Source organism: Panthera onca, chromosome D1 (genome assembly GCF_046562875.1).
Source record: "Panthera onca isolate mPanOnc1 chromosome D1, mPanOnc1 haplotype 2, whole genome shotgun sequence".
NCBI lineage: Eukaryota > Metazoa > Chordata > Mammalia > Carnivora > Felidae > Panthera > Panthera onca.
Genome location: NC_138348.1, coordinates 10647314 through 10670232, shown reverse-complemented (window position 1 = coordinate 10670232; position 22919 = coordinate 10647314). Strand labels below are relative to the sequence as shown.

The following is a 22919-nucleotide window of genomic DNA, read 5'->3' as shown; positions in this document are numbered from 1 at the left end:
ATGCTGAGCGTGAAGCCTGCTCGGGACACTCTCACACTCTCTCTCATGCTCTCTCTCTCTCTCTCTCTCCCCCTTCCTCCCTCCCTCCCTCTGCCACTCTTTCCTGCTTGCGCTCTCTCTCTAAAATAAATAAAAAATAAAATAAAGTAAAAGGAAAGAAACCCTACATTTCAGTATCTTTCTTACTTTCTGATTAGAGGCTTTATTTTTAGTTTCTGATATATTGTATGTTTTTACTTATATGATGTTCTGGGAAATGATTTTGTTTGCCCCTTAGTCTCTGGTTAAAATAATCCCCTTCCCTCATATCCAATTACCCCTTCCGAGATATACCTGGGAGGGGCACTGGGTTTCATCAATCATTCATGGGATAAGATCTCTGTAACTGCAAGAGCAAGAGAAAACCAGAGGATCTGCAAACACCTAAGCAGGTGACATCTGGTCTCAATAGTTAGCTGCCACTGCCTAGAGTATGAATATGCATCTTCAAAAAGGGGAAGATTTTGCACCAGAGAGAAAGACAATAAATTTAAAGGCAAAGTTGAGCTTCAGCTACAGGAAGAGAGGGATAAGAGAAAGCACAGAGGGCCTTTCATGCAACTTTCCAGCATGGGAATTAGGGAAGCTGAGGGAAGAAGAGACTTGACCCCAGTAACTGTGAATCAGAGAAGGTCGGTCGCTTGGATCATTGCAACTTTCCTGGAAAAGCCAGCAGCAAGAGGCTTCAAATGAAGCTTGATTTGGGAACACTGAGGAATACAGGGGTATTATACATTATTCCATGAGCCACTTTAGAACGAGAGCATTTTTCATGGAAATTGTAGGTTTTAGCATATTGGAAAATGAAAAGAAATGGAAAGATATAGGAAGAAAGAAAAGCAGTGCACAAATTTATCTCATTCATGTATCGAAGGGCCTAGATGCTTTATTATCAGGAGGGCTACAGCATTCCATGGCCACCCTGAAATGTAGAAACGAGGTAAAATAACTTCTGACATTTCTAAAGCTCCTATAGCTAAGCTCACAAAAATCCGTTGAACACTTATCTGATAAAGAGCCAGCCAAAATAAACTTTGGAAATACTGCAAACACCAAGTAAAACAAAGCATTTAGCCACCATGATTAAAACAGCAATAATAATAAAAATAATGCTAACTGCTGCTATTTTTATAATTATAATTTGTTTAGCATCCACTACCTGCCAGATATTTTATAATTCACTCACAAAAGCCCTACAAGGTAACAATTTTTATTCTCATTTTTAGATAAAAGATGCAATATTTTAATAAATAGGTAACTTAATATGAATATGTAAGTTAATATATCACTTAGCCAAGACCTCATACCTAGTTAATAAAAAGCCTGGGAATTAATTCTAGGTTTTTATGTTCCAAGGATTGAGACTTCCAGAACTGCATCTCCAGAATTCGCTTGCATGAATTAAAGCATAATCAAAACTTCAGGTTATCTTTCTACCATTTTATGACTATTACAACATTGTGCCAATCATCATGCTGAGAGAGAGAGAGAGAGAGGGAAAGACTGAAAAAGGTTTCTAGGAAAGCTACAACATGAGTAATGGGGATGAAATGGTATTACAAAGTATACTGGAATAGAGTTTGCTTAACTGAGAGAACACTAACCCAATATCAAAGGATTTTCATAAAGGAAGATCACCATTAGGATTCCATGTTCTGAAAAACTGAATGCAAGAAAGTAAATTCAGAAAAAACTATAAGGGGATTGGTACTTTAGTATGTTCTAACTGGAAAGTGGCTAGAGGCTGTCACTTCAGGATTTTCAATTTAGGGAGACCTGATCTTATTAGGAAACACCAGGGGCACCTGGGTGGCTCAGTCAGTTAAGCATCTGACTCTTGATTTCAGCTCAGGTCATGATCTCACAGTTTGTGAGTTAGAGAGCCCTGCATCAGGCTGTGCACTGACAGTGCGGAGCCTGCTTAGGATTCTCTCTCTCTCTCCCTCTCTCTCCCTCTCTCTCTCTCTCTCTCTCTCTCTCTCTCTGCCCCTCCCCTGTTCATGTTCTCCCCCCCCCAAAATAAATAAATAAACTGTAAAAGAAAGAAAGAAAGAAAGAAAGAAAGAAAGAAAGAAAGAAAAAGGAAAAAAGGAAACACCAGAGGATGACAAAGGAAAGTATATAAATGAATACAAATTTTTCTCCTCCCTTCATGCAGGTCCTTGCATTATGACAGTACAGATCTTCCCATGAAGAGACGGAGTCTGTTTTCTTATCCTTAAATATAGGCCATCTCTGCAGTTTGCTTAGGTCAATGAGAGATTAGCACACATGATTCTGCAAAAGTTTAGAAAACATTGTGAGTTAGAGAAGAACCAAGCGTCTGTCAACTGCCAGCTATGTGACCGAGGTCACACTAAATCATCTAGCTTTGGCCACCCCACCAATCGACCACAGATGCAGAGAAAACCTGGCTGGTAAGAGCTGAGCTTGACCAGACCAGTAGGAACACCCACATGACCCATGGAATTGTAAGCAAAATCAAATGGTGATTGTTCCACACCATTCAGTGTTGAAGGGGTTTGTTCACAGATAAAGCTAATAAAATCCGGTGGCAAAAACAAAGTGACAACCTAAACAGCCACTATATACTTCAAGAGGTGGATTATTGATTAATTCTAAGGGCCTGAGAGCTCTTGTCCCCTACCTCCTGAAGACAGAGAACTAGAATGAATGTTCCTAATACTCATTTATTTGGGAAGGAAAATGTCCTCACAGATCATCTAGCCCAGCCTGATCAATGTGAATATATGGAATCTGAAACTAAGAGAGAGCACATGACTTGTCCAAGGTCATGGTGAGGTTCTGACTGCACTACAACTACTGGGCAGGTCCTCTGACCCCCCGTCCTGGAAATTTTACTCACTAACCTCGAGATCTCGGCCAGTCCTGATATTCTATGACTCTATGACGCTGTGGTTCTACAATTCCAAGACAAAGCACAACAATGCCAGCGCTCCAGACAGCCTTGGAACAGAAGAACATGGTCTAGACTGAAGTAACAAGAACATTTTTTCATTTTAAAATATCAACTACACCATCATGGATTCAAACTCTGCACACAGTCCTGTGTTTCTTGTATTTCCTCCGGAGATCACTGTTTCCAAGCTTCAGTCACCAGAGTTTATAGCCACAACCTATGAATCTAGCGGCCCTTTTCCAAAATCACTTACCACAAAAATGAAAACCTTAGGGGTAAGTAAGATCTGCCCTAATGTATACTCTACTGAGGGTGTGTTAGGGACTGAATGTTTGTGTTTCCCAAAATTCATAGTTGAAACCGTAATTCCAATGTAATGGTGTTTGGAGGTGGGATCTTTTCGGGGTAATTAGTTCATGAGGGTAAACTCTCATGAGTGGGATTAATGCCTTTATAAGAAGAGGTCAGGGAGGTAAGTAGCTCTCTTTCCACCATGTGAACTTACAAAAGACAAGTTTCCAGCCTGTAACCCAGAGGGGGTCTACATCAGAACCCAACCTTGTGGCACCCTGCTATCAAACTTTCAGCCTCCAGAATCATGAGAAATAGATTTCTGTTGTTTATAAGCCATCCAGTCTATGAACCATGGGCTTAATCAGCCACCTCATCAGGGTATTATAGATTCTATTACTTTGTTCAGAAGCCTAAACTAAGATGGGGGTTGGGGGGGAGAAGAAAGAGAAAAAAATATTTGGTGGTGCAATGTTTCAAGGTAGGAGCTAATTCCAACTTTTATTTCCACTCAAATCAGGAAGTGTCACATTTCTATACCAACTATGTACAAATTTCTATGGAGAGGAAAAGAATCCTCTGGGCTCTTGAAGGTCACAATTAAAGTAAAAATCTCCAAAATGACCAACTAGGAGTTTTTTCCTAGTCAAGTTCAGAGAAAAGGAAGAGAAAATCAAGTAGAAGTCAATAGATCAGGTTCTATATCCTGGGTTACTGAGTTGTACGGTTTTATATTTTCCCAATCAGAACTCAGAATTCATTTTGATAACATGATATGGTATTTTTATATGCGGGGCTTTTGCAGAAAATCCCCTTAATACTGTAAATGCTCATCTCTCCACCCACCTATCCATTTCTTGAATATTAATTATGTTTTATTTACCAATCCTCCTTTCAGACAATGTGATTCAGTATGTTTGAGGCTGTGACAGGGCCTGTATCTCATAACATATTTGTCTTTTCAATCCCAAGCCTTCAAGGATGGAAAATAGGAAAAATTTTTTATTTTTTTTTTCAGAAAAAAAAAAAAACAAAGTAGAGAAAGAGGGCCCACTGACATGCAGGAAAGGGCCAACAGTCTAAACTGCTTTAACATCTATTTAAATATAATGGTACTCAAACTTCCACTAAACAGTTCATATTACTTTAACAAATATGGATTGAACTATGTGCAAAAAATTATGTTAGACACTATAGGGGGTTACAGAAATAAACACAACCCACTTTCTCTCATTGAGAAGAATAAATACATAATTTAGAAATAATAAAGTGACAATATTAAAAACCACATTTCAATGTAGCATCTTATAGGAGCCATATATGGTGGTGGGGGGGAGGGGGTTGGAATCCAGAGAAGGAACAGTTACTTCTACCTAAAAGCAATGAGACTGGGGCTCCTGGGTGCCTCAGTCGGTTAGGCGTCTGACTTTGGCTCGGGTCATGATCTTGTGGTTTGTGGATTCGAGCCCCGCGTCGGGCTCTGTGCTGACAGCTTGGAGCCTGCTTCGGATTCTGTGTCTTCCTCTCTCTCTGCCCCTCACCCGCTTGTGCTCTGTCTCTCTCTGTCTCTCAAAAATGAATAAATGTAAAAAAAAAAAAAAAAAGGTTAAAAGCAATGAGACAACATCATAGCAAATTTGGCATTTAATCTGAACCCTGAAGGAGTGATGGAATTTTCTTAAAGTTTTTTTTTTAATGTTTATTTATCTGAGAGAGACAGAGCATGAGTGGGAGAGGGGCAGAGAGAGAGGGAGACACAGAATCCAAAGCAGGTTCCAGGCCCTGGCCCATCAACACAGAGCCCCACGCAGGGCTCGAACCACGAACTCTGAGATCATGACCTGAGCTGGAATCGGATGTTTAACCGACTGAGCCACCTAGGTGCCCCAGAAGTGATGGAATTTTAATAAGTAGAAATGAAGGGAAAGGAAGAAGGCAGAATTTTCTAGATAGAGAAAGCACTGTGAACAAAGAGCTCATGGTGGCGTAGTTTGGGAATGGCAAAGAAGAGCTGGGAGAGAGCAAATTAGACTTGAAAGATTTAAGGGGATTGACTAAAAGACAAAAAAGAAATAAGAAAAATCAGGATGGATAAATAAACTGCGGTACATCCCCACAAGGGAATGTGACTTGATGGTCAAAATAAATAAGCCATCAAGCCATGAAGAGACATATGGAGAACCTAACATATGCATTGCTAAGTGAAAGAAGCCAGCCTGCGAAGACAACAAACTACATGATTCCAACTATGTGACAGTCCGGAAAAGCCAAAGTACGGAGACAAAAAGATCAGTGGTTGCCAGGGGATGAAGGGAAGAGGTAGGGTTGACCATGTGGAGGGCAGGATGTTTAGGGAAGGAAAACTATTGTGCACAATACTATAATGGTGGATACACGCCATTGCACATTCGTCAAAAGCCGCAGAACGTACAACACCTAGAGTGAAGCCTAATGTAAACTATGGACTTTGATTGACAGTGATGTGTCAGTGTTGGTTCATCAATGACAACAAATGTACCAGTATGGGATGTTGGTAGTGGGGGAAGGCAACAGGAAATACATGAGAACTCTGTACTTTTCATGCCATTTTGCTGTGAACCTAAAACCGCTTTTAAAAGTAAAGCCTCTTAATTTAAATAAAATGGTAAGTACGGTAAATTTTGTTATGTATATTTTACCAAAACTATTTGAAATGTGAAAAATCACCTTTAGGAACTAACTGGGAGAGAAAAGGAAACAACCAGGAAGGTAATTTGTGGAGACCTAATTGCCAAGAATCCTATATCCCACCCCTACTTTGATTTTACAATATAGACAAGTAGCTTCCAATCTGTGAAACCAACAAATTACCTAAGGAGCTTTATAAAATATATACCTCAGGTCCCTGGGCCTTGTTCCGGAACCACTGAACAGCGATTTTGAGGGTGGTGGTGGTGGTTGAAATCTGTAATTTTTAAACACTTCTCTGAATTGGATGACCGCCAGATTGGGCAGCTTTGTTTCAAACGGATTGGTTCTGCCTTGCTATCCTACTTCAGCACTGACACAACACTGGAATAGAGAAAAAGGAAGCTGGTGCGGAAAAGCCAGGCAGGAAACAATTTTAATAGTTTAGAGGACTGGGCGGTGGCTATTGTGTTGAACTTACTCAAAGGAACCTGGACTTGAGGAAAATGATCTCATTCACAACTCACCTACTTAAAGGTCATAGTTACCATGGGAGTGAATGAGATTACTCAGACCGAGAAGACAGACGGAGAATAAGAGGGCAGAGAAAACAGATTCACACGCGGTACACCTTCCATTCTTTATGTCACGCTCACCAATCTTCCCTAGCAGTTGTTAAACCCTGGCTTTATTTGTATTCATTATTTGCTTTATTTTTAATTTTTGGAGGAATCTCCATACTTTTTTCCATGGTAATACATCCCCACCAACAGGGCAGCCCATCCTCACCAGCATTTGCTCTCTTGTCTTTTTGATGATAGCCATTTTAACAGATGTGAAGTCCTATTTCCTTGCGGTTTGGATGTGCATTTCCTGGATGCTTGGAGTTTGACATGGACTTCTCAGCCTCACCTGGAGATTCTACTCACTAAGTATAGGATATAGGATACAGGGCCTGAGAGTTTTCATCTCTAATTCCCAGCAGGTCCTAATGTTGCCAGTCCATGGACTACATTTTCCAGAACACTGATTTAGATCACTTTACCTATTACAAAGTATCAGATAAAGGGATCAAGAAAACACCTGGGAGTATCATAAAAGGGCTTCTGCTATCCTTTCCTTATTTATAAGGAAGGTAATTGCCAAATCCTTTTAACCAAAAGAGGATCATGCACATTTTTGAAAAGGGAACCCACCGTTTTGCTTTCTCCTTATCATGACTTTTCCTCTATTTACAGGCTATCCAGATCCTGTTTGGACTGCTGAACTTTTCCTTTGGAGTTGTTTTCCTTTTTACCCTTGAAAACCCATACCCAAGGTTCCCCTTTGTATTTATTTCAGGATATCCATTCTGGAGCTCTGTTTTGGTGAGTATAGGCAATGGAGTTAAATTTGAGGCCACGCCAACAGGAATACTAGGGAATTCTTAATTACAAAATGAGCTGCATTCAGTGCATGATATGCTTTGAAAAGTTAAAATAAAAATCAACTTTGTTGAAATTTTTTCCCCATTAATTCATCAGAATTGCTGATGTTCCATCACTGGGCCTTGAAGTTCCTTTGGGAACATTTCCTTGGATCTTGACATTATTTGTCCATTAATTCATTCAAAATAAATTGCCATCTTTATAAGCCAGACACATGGAGGAAGGCAATGAGGGTCCAGAGGTTAATAATACATGGACCCTCACTATGAAAGACGGTATGAAGTTTCCTCAAAAAATAAAAAATAGAACTACTATATGATCCAGAAATTCCACTTCTGGAAATATATCCAAAGGAAATGAAAACCCTATGTTAAAGATATATCTGCACCTCCATGTCCGTAGCAGCATTATTCAAAACAGCCAAGATATGGAAACAACTTAAGTGTCAATCAACAGATGAATGGATAAAGAAGTGTATATACATACTTGTGTGTGTGTGTGTGTGTGTGTGTGTGTGTGCGTGTGTGTGTGTGTGTGTGTGTGTGTATTACTCAGCCATAAATAACCAAGAAAATCCTGACACTTGCAATAACATGGTTAGACTTTGAGGGCATTATGTTAACGTGAAATGAGTTAGACAGGGAAAGACAAATACTGTACAATCTCACTTATATTTAGAATTTTAAAAACCTCACAGAACTAGAGCTCAGATTTAAGGTTTCCAGGCGCAGAGAGTGAGGAGAGAAGGGATGGAGGGAGGTGTTCAAAAGGCACAAACTTCAGTTATGAGATAAATAAGCATAACTTCAGTTATAAGACAAATGTATGACAGGATGACTACAGTTAACAATGCTGTATGATACATATAGAATTTTTTAAGAGAGTCAATTCTAAGAGTTCTCATCACAAAGAAAAATATTATTTTTCCTCTTTTTCTTTCATTTTTTTTTGGGGGGGTGTATCTATATGAGATAACTGATGTCAAGTAAACTCATTATAATCATTTCACACTATGTTTAAGTCATATCATTATGCTGTACGTCCTAAACAGCACTGCATGCCAACTATATCTCAATTAATCTGGGGGGGGGGTGGGTAATAAACAAACAAAAAGAGTAATACATGGGCACTTCCTTCAAAGGGCTCTCAATTTACCAAGAAAGCAAACATGTAAACAGGTCATTTCAAGGTACTGGGATTAATGATACCACAGAGGGTGTAGAAAGTGCTTACAGAAGTCGAGATGAAAGTAAAGTAGGGAATTCTTAATCAGAATTTTTTAGAAAAGTCAAGAAACTTTTTAGAAAAAAGTTTTACAACTTTTTAGAAAAGTAAAGAAACAGAGGTATCTTTGAGCTGCACAGAGACATTTAATCACATTTCATAACATTCAATAAACATTATTTTGGGACCTAGTATAGTGCCAGAGAATAGTGTGTGGGAATTCATAGAAAAAGCAGTTCTCGGTCTCAAGGTCTTTCAAGTGGAGAGTAGGATAATTACCATACGGTGTGATGAGTGAGAACAGACAGGCAAGCTGCCTCTAGAGGAAGGGCACCCACAAAAAGGAGGGGAGACTTCCCAGGGATACTTCCAGTCTGATGGGAGTTTTAAAGGGCCAGTGGTTAAGCAGGAGGAGGGCACACACAGAGGATGGGAGTGGGGAATGGCTGGGGGTAAGGGGTAGGGATATCTTGCTGCCAAGGGAGGAGGGACACTTTCTATTCTGAGAACTGTAAGAGTTCAGCACAGAGAGTGAGGGTAAGAGGTGAGGCTGAAGCAATACCAGGCGGTGGGACCAGAAACTTAAAAATGGGTGTGCTGTAATCCCATCTGGAGTTTCTGCCAGGTAATGATGCTACTACTATGTATGACTCACCTCCATGAAAATCCTGGGGATTTTTTTCAGAATGCCCAGCCTATTAGCTGGGAGAACACACTGGATCGCACATGGGCATGAAGGATGTTTCTTTTTATTTTTTTAATATGAAATTTATTGTCAAATTGGTTTCCATACAACACCCAGTGCTCATCCCAACAGGTGCCCTCCTCAAGGAGGATGTTTCTTAAAAGGATCACAGAACCTGATCTTATTGGCTGTGAACTGATTTGACACCAATGTGTCGTGACATCAAAGCTGAGTCCACAACAGCTGTAAAAGGAAGATGGATGAGAAAACTAAAGCCCAGTGTTCAAATAGATAGTTAAGACTAAAGCTACTTTCTAGTTCAGTATTTTGTCCGCTACTCATTTGTAGATAGTCATCTGAGGCATCTTGCTCACTGCTTTGAGGATCATAGGAATTAGGAAGGCATGTACAAGAAACGCGGAGAGGTCTGTTCTCTGAGACCTCTTTAGCATCAGCTAAACAAGCCCATCACTAAGATATTTATTCTTTTTAATAGTTCATTAATTCTGGAGCCTTCCTAGTTGCACTGGAAAGAAAACCCACAGGAAGCCTGGTGAGTTAGATTTCTCCTTTCCTAAAAAATGTGTAACATTGAAATAATTAAGTCTAGCCTTGAAAATGAATTTGGAAAATCTTTAAACCACTACAATTCCACAAACTGTCAAGTACTGATACCAATTGATGGCATTTGGCTTTTTTTGTCCATAGAATCATAAAACACTAATGCCAGAAGAGTTTTCTTTTCTTTTTTTTTTTTAAATTTTTAGTGTTTATTTTTGGGAGAGAGAGAGACAGAGTGCAAATGGGGGAAGGACAGAGAGAGAAGGGAGACACAGAATCTGAAACAGGCTCCAGGCTCTGAGCTGTCAGTACAGAGCCGACGTGGGGCTTGAACCCATGAACTGTGAGGTCATGACCTGAGCCTAAGTTGGACGCTTAACTGACCGAGACGCCCAAGCGCCCCTAGTGCCAGGAGAATTTTCTAGGTAATCCAGTTTCTTATTTATGAAAACACTGAAACACAGAATAAATCTCCAAGTTCCTAAGCCAAAAGGTAAAATGGGTCTCAGCATTTCAGTGACACACTCAGTCATTCTTTTTGTAAGTATTTGCGGTCCCATCTCCTGCCAGACATTTCAACAGGCACGAGTTTATTAGCTCACATGACAGGCATACCGTGAAGACAATCTAATTAAACCTTATAAGCAAAAGTTCAAAATAAATAATATAGTGTTAATGAGTGCGAGATTTTAACTTACAGATAAATTATAAGCAGAATATTTTTACTTTTCTCAAAGAATCAAAAATGTGAGATATTAATTAAGAAGCCAAGAAAGTAATTCCAGCCCAGGGTGTCCCCTGCAGGTTTGAAGTTTGGGGAAGAACTAAAAATTGCAAAGAAATACAATGTTTAGTTAGAGTCATGAAACAAAAATGTAAGTAGGTCATGACTTTTACCAGGGCATCAAAATGCAATGCAAGGTGACAACGCCTAAGTCCCTTTTTGTCCAGTGTGCACTCCTTCCCCCAAGTAAATGGGAGTTAACTCGGGTACAGATCATGGAGGACAGAAGGATTTTTCAGAGCTCCCTGGATCCCATTATTCTGTGGCTGAGAGCCCGAAGCCCGAAGGGATGAAGTGTCTCACAGATGATCACACAGCTGCCTAGTGGCATTGCAATGCTGTGACTAAAACCCTCTCCCGGTCTTCCCACTGCTGCTCTGCCTACAGCCTGCGTGTTACGTTCATCTCTTTCAGGTGAAGACAACCCAAGCAATGAATTCTCTTAGTGCCTTGGCAGCAACAGCCGGAATTATTCTCATCGCACTTGGTCTCGTTCTAGATCAAAACTACTTTTGTGGCCATGAAGACACAAATGGTCGGTGCTGGGCCATTAATACCCTATTCATTGTAAGTATGCCACATTTTTACAGTAAGGGATAATGGGGGTAATCGTAAAGATTTATTAGCACCCGATCAGCAAAATCTAAATAACATTGTAGACATATGTATTGTCTTTTATTTATGAACATTTACAGAAATAATAGGATCTTCTAGGTTATACCAGCATTGTGGAATAGAAAAATAAACGCATTACGACCCCCACCTTTAGGATTTCACAGATGAGTAGAGAAGGCAAAACGTGTACCAATGAGTAATATAAAAGACCGAGTGTTACAAGAGGAAAACTACAGGTAGAGCAGTTCGGTAGTAATTCATAGCCCTAGATGTACATTAGAATCACGAGGGGAATGTTTTTATGGTTTTGGTTTTGGCTTTAATATTTAGTCTGGACTTCTGACAAAACATGGTATACATTGAAAACAGGGATTTACTTCTAATCTTTCCAAAACACCACTAATATTAGTTTAAGGTAATGTAAAAGATGTAAATCTACAGAAAAAACAGTCAACAAGACCCATCAAAATGTGCAGAGAAAGCTGGAAAGTAATCACCTGAGGAAAAGGGAGTCCTTACAGAAGTAAAATATGGTGGGGCACTTGGGTGGCTCACTAGGTTAAGTGTCTGCCTTCGGCTCAGGTCATGATCTCACAGCTCATGAGTTCGAGCCCCATGTCGGGCTCTGTGCTGACAGCTTAGAGCCTGGAGCCTGTTTCAGATTTGGGTCCCTCTCTCTCTGCCCCTCCCCTGCTCATGCTCTGATTCTCTCTCTCTGAAAAATGAAATTAAACAATTTTTTGTAAAAGTAAAATATTGGGGTGCCTGGGTGGCTCAGTTGGTTGAGTGGCTCAGGTCATGATCTCCTGGTTTATGGGTTCGAGCCCCGCGTTGGGCTCTGTGCTGACAGCTCAGAGCCTGGAGCCTGCTTCAGATTCCGTGTCTCCCTCTTTCTCTGCCCCTCCCGCAATCATGCTCTGTCTCTCTCAATAATATAATAAACAAATGTTAAAAAAAAGTAAAAAAAAAAAAAAAAGTAAAATATGGACATTGCAAGAGCAGACATCCTTCCTCATCTTTTTCCTGTGCTTAGAATGAAAGCATGCATGGGGCACCTGGGTGGCTCAGTCGGTTAAGCATTCGACTTTGGCTCAGGTCATGATCTCACGGTCTGTGAGTTCAAACCCCACATCGGGCTTTGTGCCGACAGCTTGGAGCCCGGAGACTGCTTCAGATTCTGTGTCTCCCTCTCTCTCTGCCCCTCCCCTGTTCACGCCGTCTCTCTCTGTCTCAAAAATAAATAAACATTAAAAAAATCAAAAATATAAAAGAATGAAAGCATGCAGTTTTTCATCATTAGGTATGCTGTCGGCTGAGGGTTTTTTATATGGACTTGATCAGATTGAATAAGTTTTTTCTCTTCCCAGTTTGTTAAATGTATTTACCACGTGTGTTGAATTTAGTGAAATTCTTTTTCTAGATCTACTGAGACAATCATGAGGTCTTTGTCCTTTATTCTATTATTATGCTGCATTGCATTGATTGCCTTTTTGTCTTAAAGAAACCTTACATTCCTAGGATAAATCCCACTCAGTCATGGTATATAATCCTTTACAAATGTTATCAGATTCAGCTTTCTAGTACTTTGTTAAAGATTTTTGCATCTATATAAGGGATACTGGCCTATAGTCATCTTTTCTTGTGACGTCTTTTTTGCGTCTGGTTAATACTGGCATTATAGAATGAGTTGGAAAATATTCCTTCCTCTTATACTTTTTGTTAAATTTTGTGAAAATTGGTATCAAACTTTCTGTAAACGTTAGGAAGACTCACTGGTGAAGTCTCCTGGGTCTGGGTTTTTCTTTGTGGGATGTTTTTACAATCACTGTCATCTGTGTATTTAGGTTTTCTATTTCCTCTTGGACCAGTTTCAGGAGCTTGTCCCTTATTGTTGGCCTGAGTGAATGAAGAAACATGACAATACTGATTTTCAAAGAAGGTTGCCATGGTAATACTGTGTATGTACAGTTGTCTACCAATAACCTAGCACCTTGAACTAGCACAGAGGAGATAAAATAGCCAAGATGATAAGCCCATCGCCATCAATGGCATCTGTCATTTTGAAGGGGGAATAATTTTGTTCTGGTCATCTTGAGCAGAGGAAGCAGTCTAGTTCCTAATTGTGAGGAGCACAGGGCCACCTGTGCATTAGCTGTCCTAATCTTTTAGACCATTTGCTTCCGTGAGGTTTCTAGATTATAGCTTGATGTCTATAATAAGTGTGGTAGTGGTGGTGGTGGTGGAGGTTTCCATAAGATCTTATGAAAAAAGACTCAAGTGTACTCTTTCCCTGATGGTATTTCCAAAATAACCAATCCCCTGCCTAAGGTCACACAAAAACGATTAGCTGGCTGGCAAGGGAAAGTAGTCCACATCTGTTTGGGGGGGGGGGGCAAGACAAATTTTATAATCAGTTATCAGAAAAGAGGTTATATAATTCACTGAGATATAACACAGAATCAATTTCTGAGGATTTAGTCAATGATTACCAGGAAGTAAGAAGATATCAGGGACAGCAAAGGCCTTAGAAAATCTACCCCTGCCTGCAGATACAAGGAATCAGCAGCCTCCAACAGGTGGAATATATGAAGAAGAGTCTCTCCTACAGCCAATTTCCTACACATAGACAAGACTGGAAAAGGTTTCTTACAAGTTTTTACTAAGCGATCCAAGATAATTGGTCCTAGAGAGGATACTGGTCAAAAAGACATTTTACTCATTAGCCCCGGTGGCTGAATAAGAAGACAGAATTTTAAATCTATAATTATTCCTTCCCTAAGATTTATTCTTTTTTTTTAGTGTTTATTTTTGAAAGAGAGACACACAAGAGTGAGAATGAGGAGGGGCAGAGAGAGGGAGACACAGAATCTGCAGCGGGCTCCAGGCTCTTACCTGTCAGCACAGAGCCTGACGTAGGGCTTGAACTCACAAGCCGTGAGATCATGACCTGAGCTGAAGTTGGACACTTAACCAACTGAGCCATCCAGGCGCTCCCCCACACCATGATTTATTCTTATAGATACACAAAAACATAGATAAAAGGCAGATGGGCAAACAGGATGGTTAGTGGCAAAGCTTTGGCAGACTGTCTTTTTCCTCCCCCACCAAGTAAAAAGTAAACAGGAACAAATGTGAAGGGCTAATGAAAAAGTCCTGGGAGACCTGATTTCTAGGACAAATCAACACTATTCAATAAAAAGTGCTAGACTCCCCTCGTCAACAGGGATGTGCAAACCCTGCACAGGGTTGCTCAAACAGATTCAGTGGAATAGTCACTAAATGAGTCAAAGGACCAGGACCAAAACGGTGAGGGGTCTGGCTAGACCTCTCTGGGGGTCTCTGTGACTGTCTGGCACCTTCAAAGACCACCAGGAAAATCAAAGGCAGTTAAAAGCTGAATGTATTAAATCTGCTAATCACAGGAGAGCATAGGGTCTCAGGTGCAATAAGGGGAACCAGAAAAGAGCATTTATAGGCTTTCATCAGCTGGAGTAGTCACAAGGTAATTTTAGGGGAGAGGAACAGTAGTCTGGAAAGGATCCGGTCAGAGTTGCAAACTAGAATAGTTGCAAGGATAGTCAGTGGTCTAATTTTTGGAAAACATTAATTCACATGGAATCACCATTAAGACATTTCTCTGTGGTCTTACCTTGAACATAAGGCTCTGAGAAGCCTTATGTTAAAACCTTGAACTTAGATATTTGGTCTTGCATCTATACCATGCTTTGGTGCACCTCAATTTGCTGAGTCAAAGTACAGTTACTTTTCAAATCATGGTTTCTTTCCATGATCAATTCTTAATAATCTTAACTAAAACTAAAGACCATGAAAATTACCAAAAGGAAAAAGTAGAAGCCGCTGGACTAACAGTTAACTTCTCAAAAGCAACAATAAAAGCCAGAGACTGAACGATATCTTCAGTGTTTTGAAACAAACAAAAAAATACCAACCAAGAGCCTGTCATTCATGGCCCATTAAAACATCTTACAAGAATGAAGTGAAATGAAGTCTCTTCAGAGACGCAAAATTCAAGCTTGTCTCCTGCAGAGCAGCATTAAAGGAATAATAATGAACTCCAAGTACAAAGAAAATGATAGCACAATGAGACACAAGAAGGAAGGAAGAACAAAGAATGTGATAAACACATGGACAAATATGAGTGAAGGCTGCTTGTGTAATACAGCAATAATAAGATACACTGAGATTAAAAATAAAGTATTTAAAATACCAGTCAGGGGGCGCCTGGGTGGCTCAGTGGGTTAAGCGGCTGACTTCAGCTCAGGTCATGATCTCGTGGTCCATGAGTTCGAGCCCCACGTCGGGCTCTGTGCTGACACCTCAGAGCCCGGAGCCTGTTTCGAATTCTGTGTCTCCCTCTCTCTCCGACCCTCCCCCGTTCATGCTCTGTCTCTCTCTGTCTTAAATATAAATAAACGTTAAAAAAAATTAAACAAAATTAAAAATAGAATAATAATAAAATACCAGTCAGAATTAACATGTAAATAGAGAAGGGAGCAAATCGTGTTTTTGCTATTTGAGTTTGCTAGAGGCCTGAGTTTTTCCTGAGAAGAGGGTGAAGGTTTGAAGAACTTTAGACTTTGATATGTTTTAAAACTTAATGGTATCATCAAAAGTAAAAAACTAGCTCACAGATATATTTTGTCTACTATTCCAACAACAACAGAATACACATTTTTGTAACACACACAAAAAAAATGATTATATATTGGTAAATATGACAATTTCAGATTAATACCAAAGGTTGAAGTCATAATGTATGTCCTATGCAATAAAACCATAAACAGTGATTTAAAATAATTTCAAAAGCCCCTACGTGGTTGGATATGAAGAAGTGTGCTTCAAAGGAATTATCGGATCAGAGAAAAAATTAAAATATAAATCCAAACATGTTCTGAAATGAAAGCTCAAAACCTGGAGGGCAGAAGGTAGAACAATACTTTAAGGCAATTCATAGCTTAGAAATGTAGATACTATAAATTATGAAACTTTGAAAAACAATGGTCCAAACATTAATCTCAGGGATTAAAGGAGAGAAAAGTTAGCCCAAAGAAAGAAGAATAAATTAATATATAATGACAAGAATGGAAATTAGTAAAAAAGAAATCATGCATACATTAGAAAGGAGTAAAACAGCCAATGACTGGTTTACAGAAAATACTCATAAAATATACAAATCCTTGGGGCACCTGGGTGGCTCAGTCAGTTAAGCGTCCGACTTCAGCTCGGGTCCTGATCTCACGGTTTGTGGGTTTGAGCCCCGCATCAGGCTCTGGGCTGACAGCTCAGAGCCTGCTTTGGATTCTTTGTCTCCCTCTCTCTCTCTGTCCCTCCCCTACTCATGCTCTGTCTCTGTCTCTCAAAAATACATAAACATTAAAAAGAATTTTTAAATATACAAATCTTTTTTTATGGTTATGACAATTTATATCAGAGCATCCCTCTAGTGAAAAACACTTTAATTAAAAGCTTATTAGAATTTCAAAACATTTCCAGCTGTTTGAATATACATGAAAGATACCACAGCCGCCAGGATTTGAAGTGCAAGGATCGTGTAAGAATTGTACACATTGAAGTAAACCCAAAATGCTCCATCGCATTCCTCCACAAGTTATTTGCTGACTCCTAACGTGTAGGATGCAAAGCTCAGAAGCCAAGTTGATAGGAAGCTAAGAGGCTAAAAGGCCAAGAATAGATTTCAGCAGTCATGCAGTGCTGGGGACAGACACACAAACTGTTCAGAGTCCACCAACAGCAGTGGTGGAGTCTAGTAAACACCCCAAAATTTCACTTCTGAAGAAAGACTACACCCTAGAACCAAGGACAAAAGAAACAGATCAGCCATCCCACAAAACTGAAATCCATCCTTGGAATTATTCTGATCAAGGTAACCTTCCCCTAATCTGTCTGATGGAAGAAAATTACATCATCTCCAGAGGAAGACAACATAATTTAGAATTTCTACCATTTTTTGCATATTACGTTTAAGTGTAAACAAACAAACAAACAAACAAACAAAAACCAGACAGAACCACTCATGCCAGAAGATAGGACATCCCATTCAAAGGAATAAAGGTAAACTTCCAACTGACTTCTCACTTGGAGGCCTGATAGAGGCCGCAGGACAGAGGAATGACATTTTTAAAGTGCCAAAATAAATAACGCGTGGAATTCTATGTCCAGTGAAAATGTTCTTTAAAAGTAAAGTTGAAATAGAGATATCAAACCAACACAAACTGAAAACAATTGGCATTGGCAAATTAGCCCTGAAGAATATTGAATCAGTAATCAAAAACCTCCCAAAAGAGAAAAATCCAGGACCAGATGGCTTCGCTGGCAAATTCTACCAAACATTTAAAGAAGAATTAATACCAATCCTTCTTAAACTCTTCTAAAAGGTGGAAGCATCCAAATTCATTTTATAAGCCCAGGAATACCCACACCAAAACAAGACAAGTACACCACAAGAAAATTGCAAGCCAATATCCCTGATGAATATAGATGTAAAAATCCTCGACACATTATTAGCAAACTGGATTCAAGAGTATATTAAAAGTCGCATACACTATTATCAAGTGGTGTTTATTCCAGGGATACCAGGTTCAACATATACAAATCAGTCAATGTGATATACCACAATAACATAATGAAGAATGAAAATCATACGACCATCTCAATAGATGAAGAAAAAGAATTTGACAAAACTTAACATGCAAAATTTAAACATAATTTAAATTCTCAACACACTGAGATAAAGAAACCTGTCTCAACATAATAAAGGCCATATATGACAAGCCCACAGGAACAAGACAAGGATGCCTACTCTTAACACTTCTATTCAACAAAGTACAAAAAATCCTAGCCAGAGCAATTGGGGGAAGAAAGGGGAAAAAATGAAAAAAAAAAAAGAAGAGGGGAGGGGACGGGAGGGAAGGGAAGGGAAGGGAAGGGAAGGGAAGGGAAGGGAAGAGAAGAGAAGAGAAGAGAAGAGACGAGAAGAGAAGAAAAGAGAAAGCACCCAAATCAGAAAGGAAGAAGTAAAAATGTCTCTGCTTGCAGATGACATATTATACACAGAAAACCCTAAAGATTCCACCAAAAAAAACTATCAGAACTAATAAAATGAATTCAATAAGATTGCAGGATCCAAATACCAATATATAAAAATAAGTTGCATTTCTACATGCTAATAAAGATCTATGAGAAAGAAATTAAGAAATCACATCTGCAATTGCATCAAAAAAGATAAAGTACCTAGGAATAAATTTAATCAAGGAGGTGAAGGAACTTGAAGACATTGATGAAAGAAACAGAAGGCACAAATAAATGGGAAGATATCCCATGTTCATAGATCAGAAGGGTTAATATTGTTAAAATGCCAATACTACCCAGAGCAATCTGCAGATTCAATCAATCCCCATCAAACTACCAATGGCATTTTTCTCAGAAATAAAAAATAATCCTAAAATTTTCATGGAACCACGAAAGACCCAAAGAGCAGAGCAGCAATCTTGAGAAAGAAAAACAAAGCTGAAGGCATCACATTTCTTGATTTCAAATGTACTATAAAGCTATGGTTCTCAAAAACAGTAAGGTATACAAACAGACGCACAGGTCAATGGAATGAATACAGTCATAAACGTATGCATGTATGACCAATTAATTTACAACAAAGGAGGGGCGCCTGGGTGGCTCAGTCAGTTAAGTGTTTGACTTTGGCTCAGGTCACGATCTCACAGTTCGTTGGTTCAAGTCCTGCGTCAGGCTCTGTGCTGACAACTCAGAGCCTGGAGCCTGCTTCGGATTCTGTGTCTCCCACTCTCTCTCTCTCTCTCTCTCTCCCTCTCTCTCTGCCCCTCCCCCACTCATTCTCATTCTCTCTCTCTCTCTCTCTCTCTCTCTCTCTCAAGAATGAATAAATGTTAAAAAAAATTTAAAAACATTCACAACAAAGGAGCCAAGAATATATGATGGGGAAAGGACAGTCTCTCCAATAAATGGTTATCAGGAAAATTAAAAGGCCACACACAAAGAAATGTAACTAGACCACTATCTTACACCATACATAAAAATCAATTCAAAATAGATAAAATCTATCTATTTTGAATGAATAGAAAAATCATTCAAAATAAAGACCTGAATGTAAGACCTAAAATCATAAAACTCCTAGAAGAAAACATAGGTAGTAAACTCTCTGATATCAGTCTCAGCAATGATGGTTTGGATTTGATACCTGAGGCAAAAGCAGCAAAAGCAAAATAAACAAGAGGGGCTACATCAAACTAAAAAGCTTCTGCAAAGCAAAGGAAACCATCAATAAAACGCAAATGCAACCTACGGAATAGGAGAAAATATTTACAAGTCACATATCTAATAAGGGGCTGACATACAAAATATATAAAGAGCTTGTACAACAGCAAAAAAAATTAAAAAGTGGGCAGGGGATCTGAATAGACATTTTTCTAAAGAAGACATACAGATGGCTAACGAGTACATGAAAAGACACACTATATTGTGAGTCATCAGGGAAATGCAAATCAAAACCACAATGAAATATCACCTCACATCTGTTAGAAGGCTATTATCAAAAAGACAAGAAATAACAAGAGTCAGTGAGGCTGTGGAGAAAAGGGATCCCTTGTGCACTGGCGGTGGGAATGGATATCGGTGCAGCCACCATGGAAAACAATACGGAGGGTCCTCAAAAAAAATTCAAAATAAAACTATATAATCCGGCAACTACACTTCTGAGTATGTATACGAAGGAAGAGAAAACACTAACTCAAAAAGATATGAGCCACCTTCATATTCTTTGCAGCGTTATTTACAATAGCCAAGACATGGAAACAAGCTAGACGTCCATGAACAGATGCATATGTGGTTCACTTACAATGGGATATTATTCAGTGATGAGAAAGAAGGAAAGCCACCTGTCTGTAACAACACGAATGGACTCTGAAGACATTATGCTAAGTGAAATCTCCATCCGACTAGATGGAGGGAAACAAGTACTGTATGATATCTCTTACATGTGGAATCTTACAAAGCCAATTTCATGAGAACAGAGAGTGGAATGGTGGTTACCAGGGGCTGCGGGGTGGTGACCATGCTGCACTATACAAGTGTATCAAATCAACATATTGTATACCTTAAACTTAAACAGGCTTATATACCAATTATAACTTAATTTAAAAAAAAAGTAAGTGAAAAGGCAAGGCACAGAATGGGAGATAATCTCCTCAATACATCTATTTGACTGAAGACCCATATCCAGAAAGTATTAAGCACTCCTGAAAATCAATAATAAAAAGACAAAAAAAAAAAAAAAAGTAGCACTTGAACAAGCTCTTCACAAAGAAAGACACGCCAATGGCCAGTAAGCACGTAAAAATTTGTTCAACATTATCAGTCATGAGAGGAACGCAAATTCAAATCACAATATTTGTATGCACACCAGAATGACTTTAATTACAAGGACTGGCAAAACCAAATGTTGGCAGGAATGTGAAGCAAATGGAATTCTTGTACATTTTTGGTGGGAATGTAAAATGGCTCAACCACATTGGAAAACTATCTGGCAGTTTTTATGAAAATTAATCAAGCCTCGTTTATGTCTCCACAATATATATAAGAATATTCACAGAAAATCTATTCTAATAGTAAAAACTAGAAACAATTCAAATGTCTATCAACAACAGAGTGGCTAAAGAAACGGACTATTCAAACAGCAGGATATTACTTAAGAAACAAAACAGAGGGGCGCCTGGGTGGCTCAGTCGGTTAAGCCTCCGAGTACAGCTCAGGTCATGATCTCCTGGCTCGTGGATTCGAGCCCCGCATCGGGCTCTGTGCTGACAGCTCGGAGCCTGGAGCCTGCTTCGGATTCTGTGTCTCCCTCTCTCTCTGCTCCTGCCCCGCTCACGCACAGACACACTCTCTCTCTAATATAAATAAACATTAATAAATAAAATAAAAACCATGTGACTCTAAAATAAACAGTTTGTCAACCTATACTCACACCACGTAGACACGGTTGCAGAACAGAATGTGAACCCTATGATCTTCACAAACTTTCACTGGCAGAACACTGCGTGTCCAGCCTCTGGGCTCCCAACAAAGTGTATATACTGTTCGTGCTCTTTGGTGCCAAGATACAAAGCATTTTAAGGGTCTCTGGCAGTTATAAAAAGAACGGAAGATGGTACTATTAGCCTATGCTTCGATCTGTATGTCTTTTTCGACATGTTCCTCTTTTTTCTGGGCCCTGTAGGGTTTTCCCCTCTCTTCTCTCTTTCCTTTTCTATTTTTGCTTCTATTTTTTTTTCCTATTTCTTAATCTTTCTCCTTCAACAGACTACTTTTTTGATATCATTTTTTATGTTGGTATATATTTATGAAATGGAGGCTTTCCTGCCTATAATACAGAAAATGTATTGTTTTGTATGACTTTCTCTAAGAAAATAATAGGCCGTCCTGCACGGTGTTAAAATGCCTGTATATTCTTACAATCTTGCACTAATTTACTTTGTAGGCACGGGATGCACTTGAGACACGTGGGAGGGCTTTTCCCACCTGGGCATTTCTACCTCACTGTCATCAGAAAAATCATTATTGTGCTAATACCATGATTCTCCTTTTTTTTCCTTCTTCTTCTTTTTCTTCCGTTGCAGGGAATTTTGATTATGTTGATGGCCTTCAGCGTTATTGAATTATTCATCTCTCTGTCGTTCTCAATTCTGAAGAGATGCTTTTATTGTTGCAACTGTGACTAATGGTGCTGAAGCGTACTGTGGGAATAAAGATGTGTTACAATCTTTAGGTGAGTTCCTCCTCACCTCCTAAAGAGGTGAGTTCCGTGTGGGAGAAAAAGCCAGCGGGAACATAGAACCTGAAGGCTGGCAACTGTCTGAAGCAAAAGGGGAGTGACTTCAGAGGGTGGGCTCTGGGAACATTCTGGCTAATAAAACACATCCTTGCCAGGTCCTCCTCTCCCTCAATCACATGGTCACCTTGCTGTCGCCTCCCGTTATTCATGCATCCACTGAGCAACACAGCATCGCCACCGTACAAATTGAGAAATGAGCCAAAGCCCACGGTGTGGGGTGAGCAGGTCCGTGACGTCTCCCGCCCATCTCTCCAAGAGACTCTACCTTAACGGCTCCTTCTCCATGGTTGTATGGAAAAATGAGGTGGTCTGGAAGAATGGCTCGACCCACACATTTTACAATGATACTGCAAGATCATTAATGTTAGCCACTCATAATAACCAGAACAGTTAACAATGAAGGTATATATCAGTAAAAGCCACTAGAGCAGTCCGGGCACTGTGCTAACTGTTTTAGGTGTGTTACTCATTGAACCTCACAAAAAGTCTAAGAGGTGAATGTTACTGTTATATTCATATATTCATTTCATGGGCAGGGAGCTGAAGTCAAGAGAGGGTAAGTAAAGTGCCCCCGGTGACAAAGCCCACAATGTCAGAGCCATGACAGCAACAGGCGGCCTGGCTCCAGAGTCCAGGGTTTTGATCCCTATACCCACGTACCGACGTCCCTTAAACTCTTGGTTTCAGAACCCTTTTACACTCAAAACAATTATTCAAGACCCATCACACATAATACAAGTAACATTTTATTAACACAACATTTTATTAACATGACATCTTTTCCAAAAGAAAAAAGAAAATTA

The 22919-nt window shown here is 39.5% G+C and overlaps 2 protein-coding genes across 6 annotated transcripts in view; one reads left to right on the top strand and one right to left on the bottom strand.

The window, feature by feature from the left end:
- The window catches only part of LOC132661826 (membrane-spanning 4-domains subfamily A member 4A-like), a 166648-nt gene that overhangs the window by 116171 nt on the left and 27558 nt on the right, over positions 1–22919 (bottom strand). Inside the window, exon 1 of one of the 4 annotated variants that reach the window (XM_060606798.3) lies at positions 21250–21366. The exons of the other annotated variants lie outside the window; for them this stretch is intronic. The gene's annotated coding sequence lies outside the window, so the exon portion shown is untranslated. Of the gene's footprint in view, positions 1–21249; positions 21367–22919 lie in introns of those variants that run through there. 4 annotated transcript variants of the gene reach the window in all.
- Positions 2967–22047, top strand: LOC132661828 (membrane-spanning 4-domains subfamily A member 5). 2 transcript variants are annotated; one of them, XM_060606803.3, is made up of 5 exons: positions 2968–3234; positions 7156–7284; positions 9750–9806; positions 11013–11165; positions 21902–22047. In XM_060606803.3, the coding sequence occupies exons 1-5, from the start codon at positions 3082–3084 to the stop codon at positions 22001–22003; spliced, it is 594 nt and encodes a 197-aa protein (XP_060462786.1). In that variant the 5' UTR covers positions 2968–3081; the 3' UTR covers positions 22004–22047. The 2 variants fall into 2 exon arrangements, with proteins under 2 accessions (XP_060462787.1, XP_060462786.1); XM_060606804.3 differs by lacking the exon at positions 9750–9806 and having other exon boundaries at positions 2967–3234.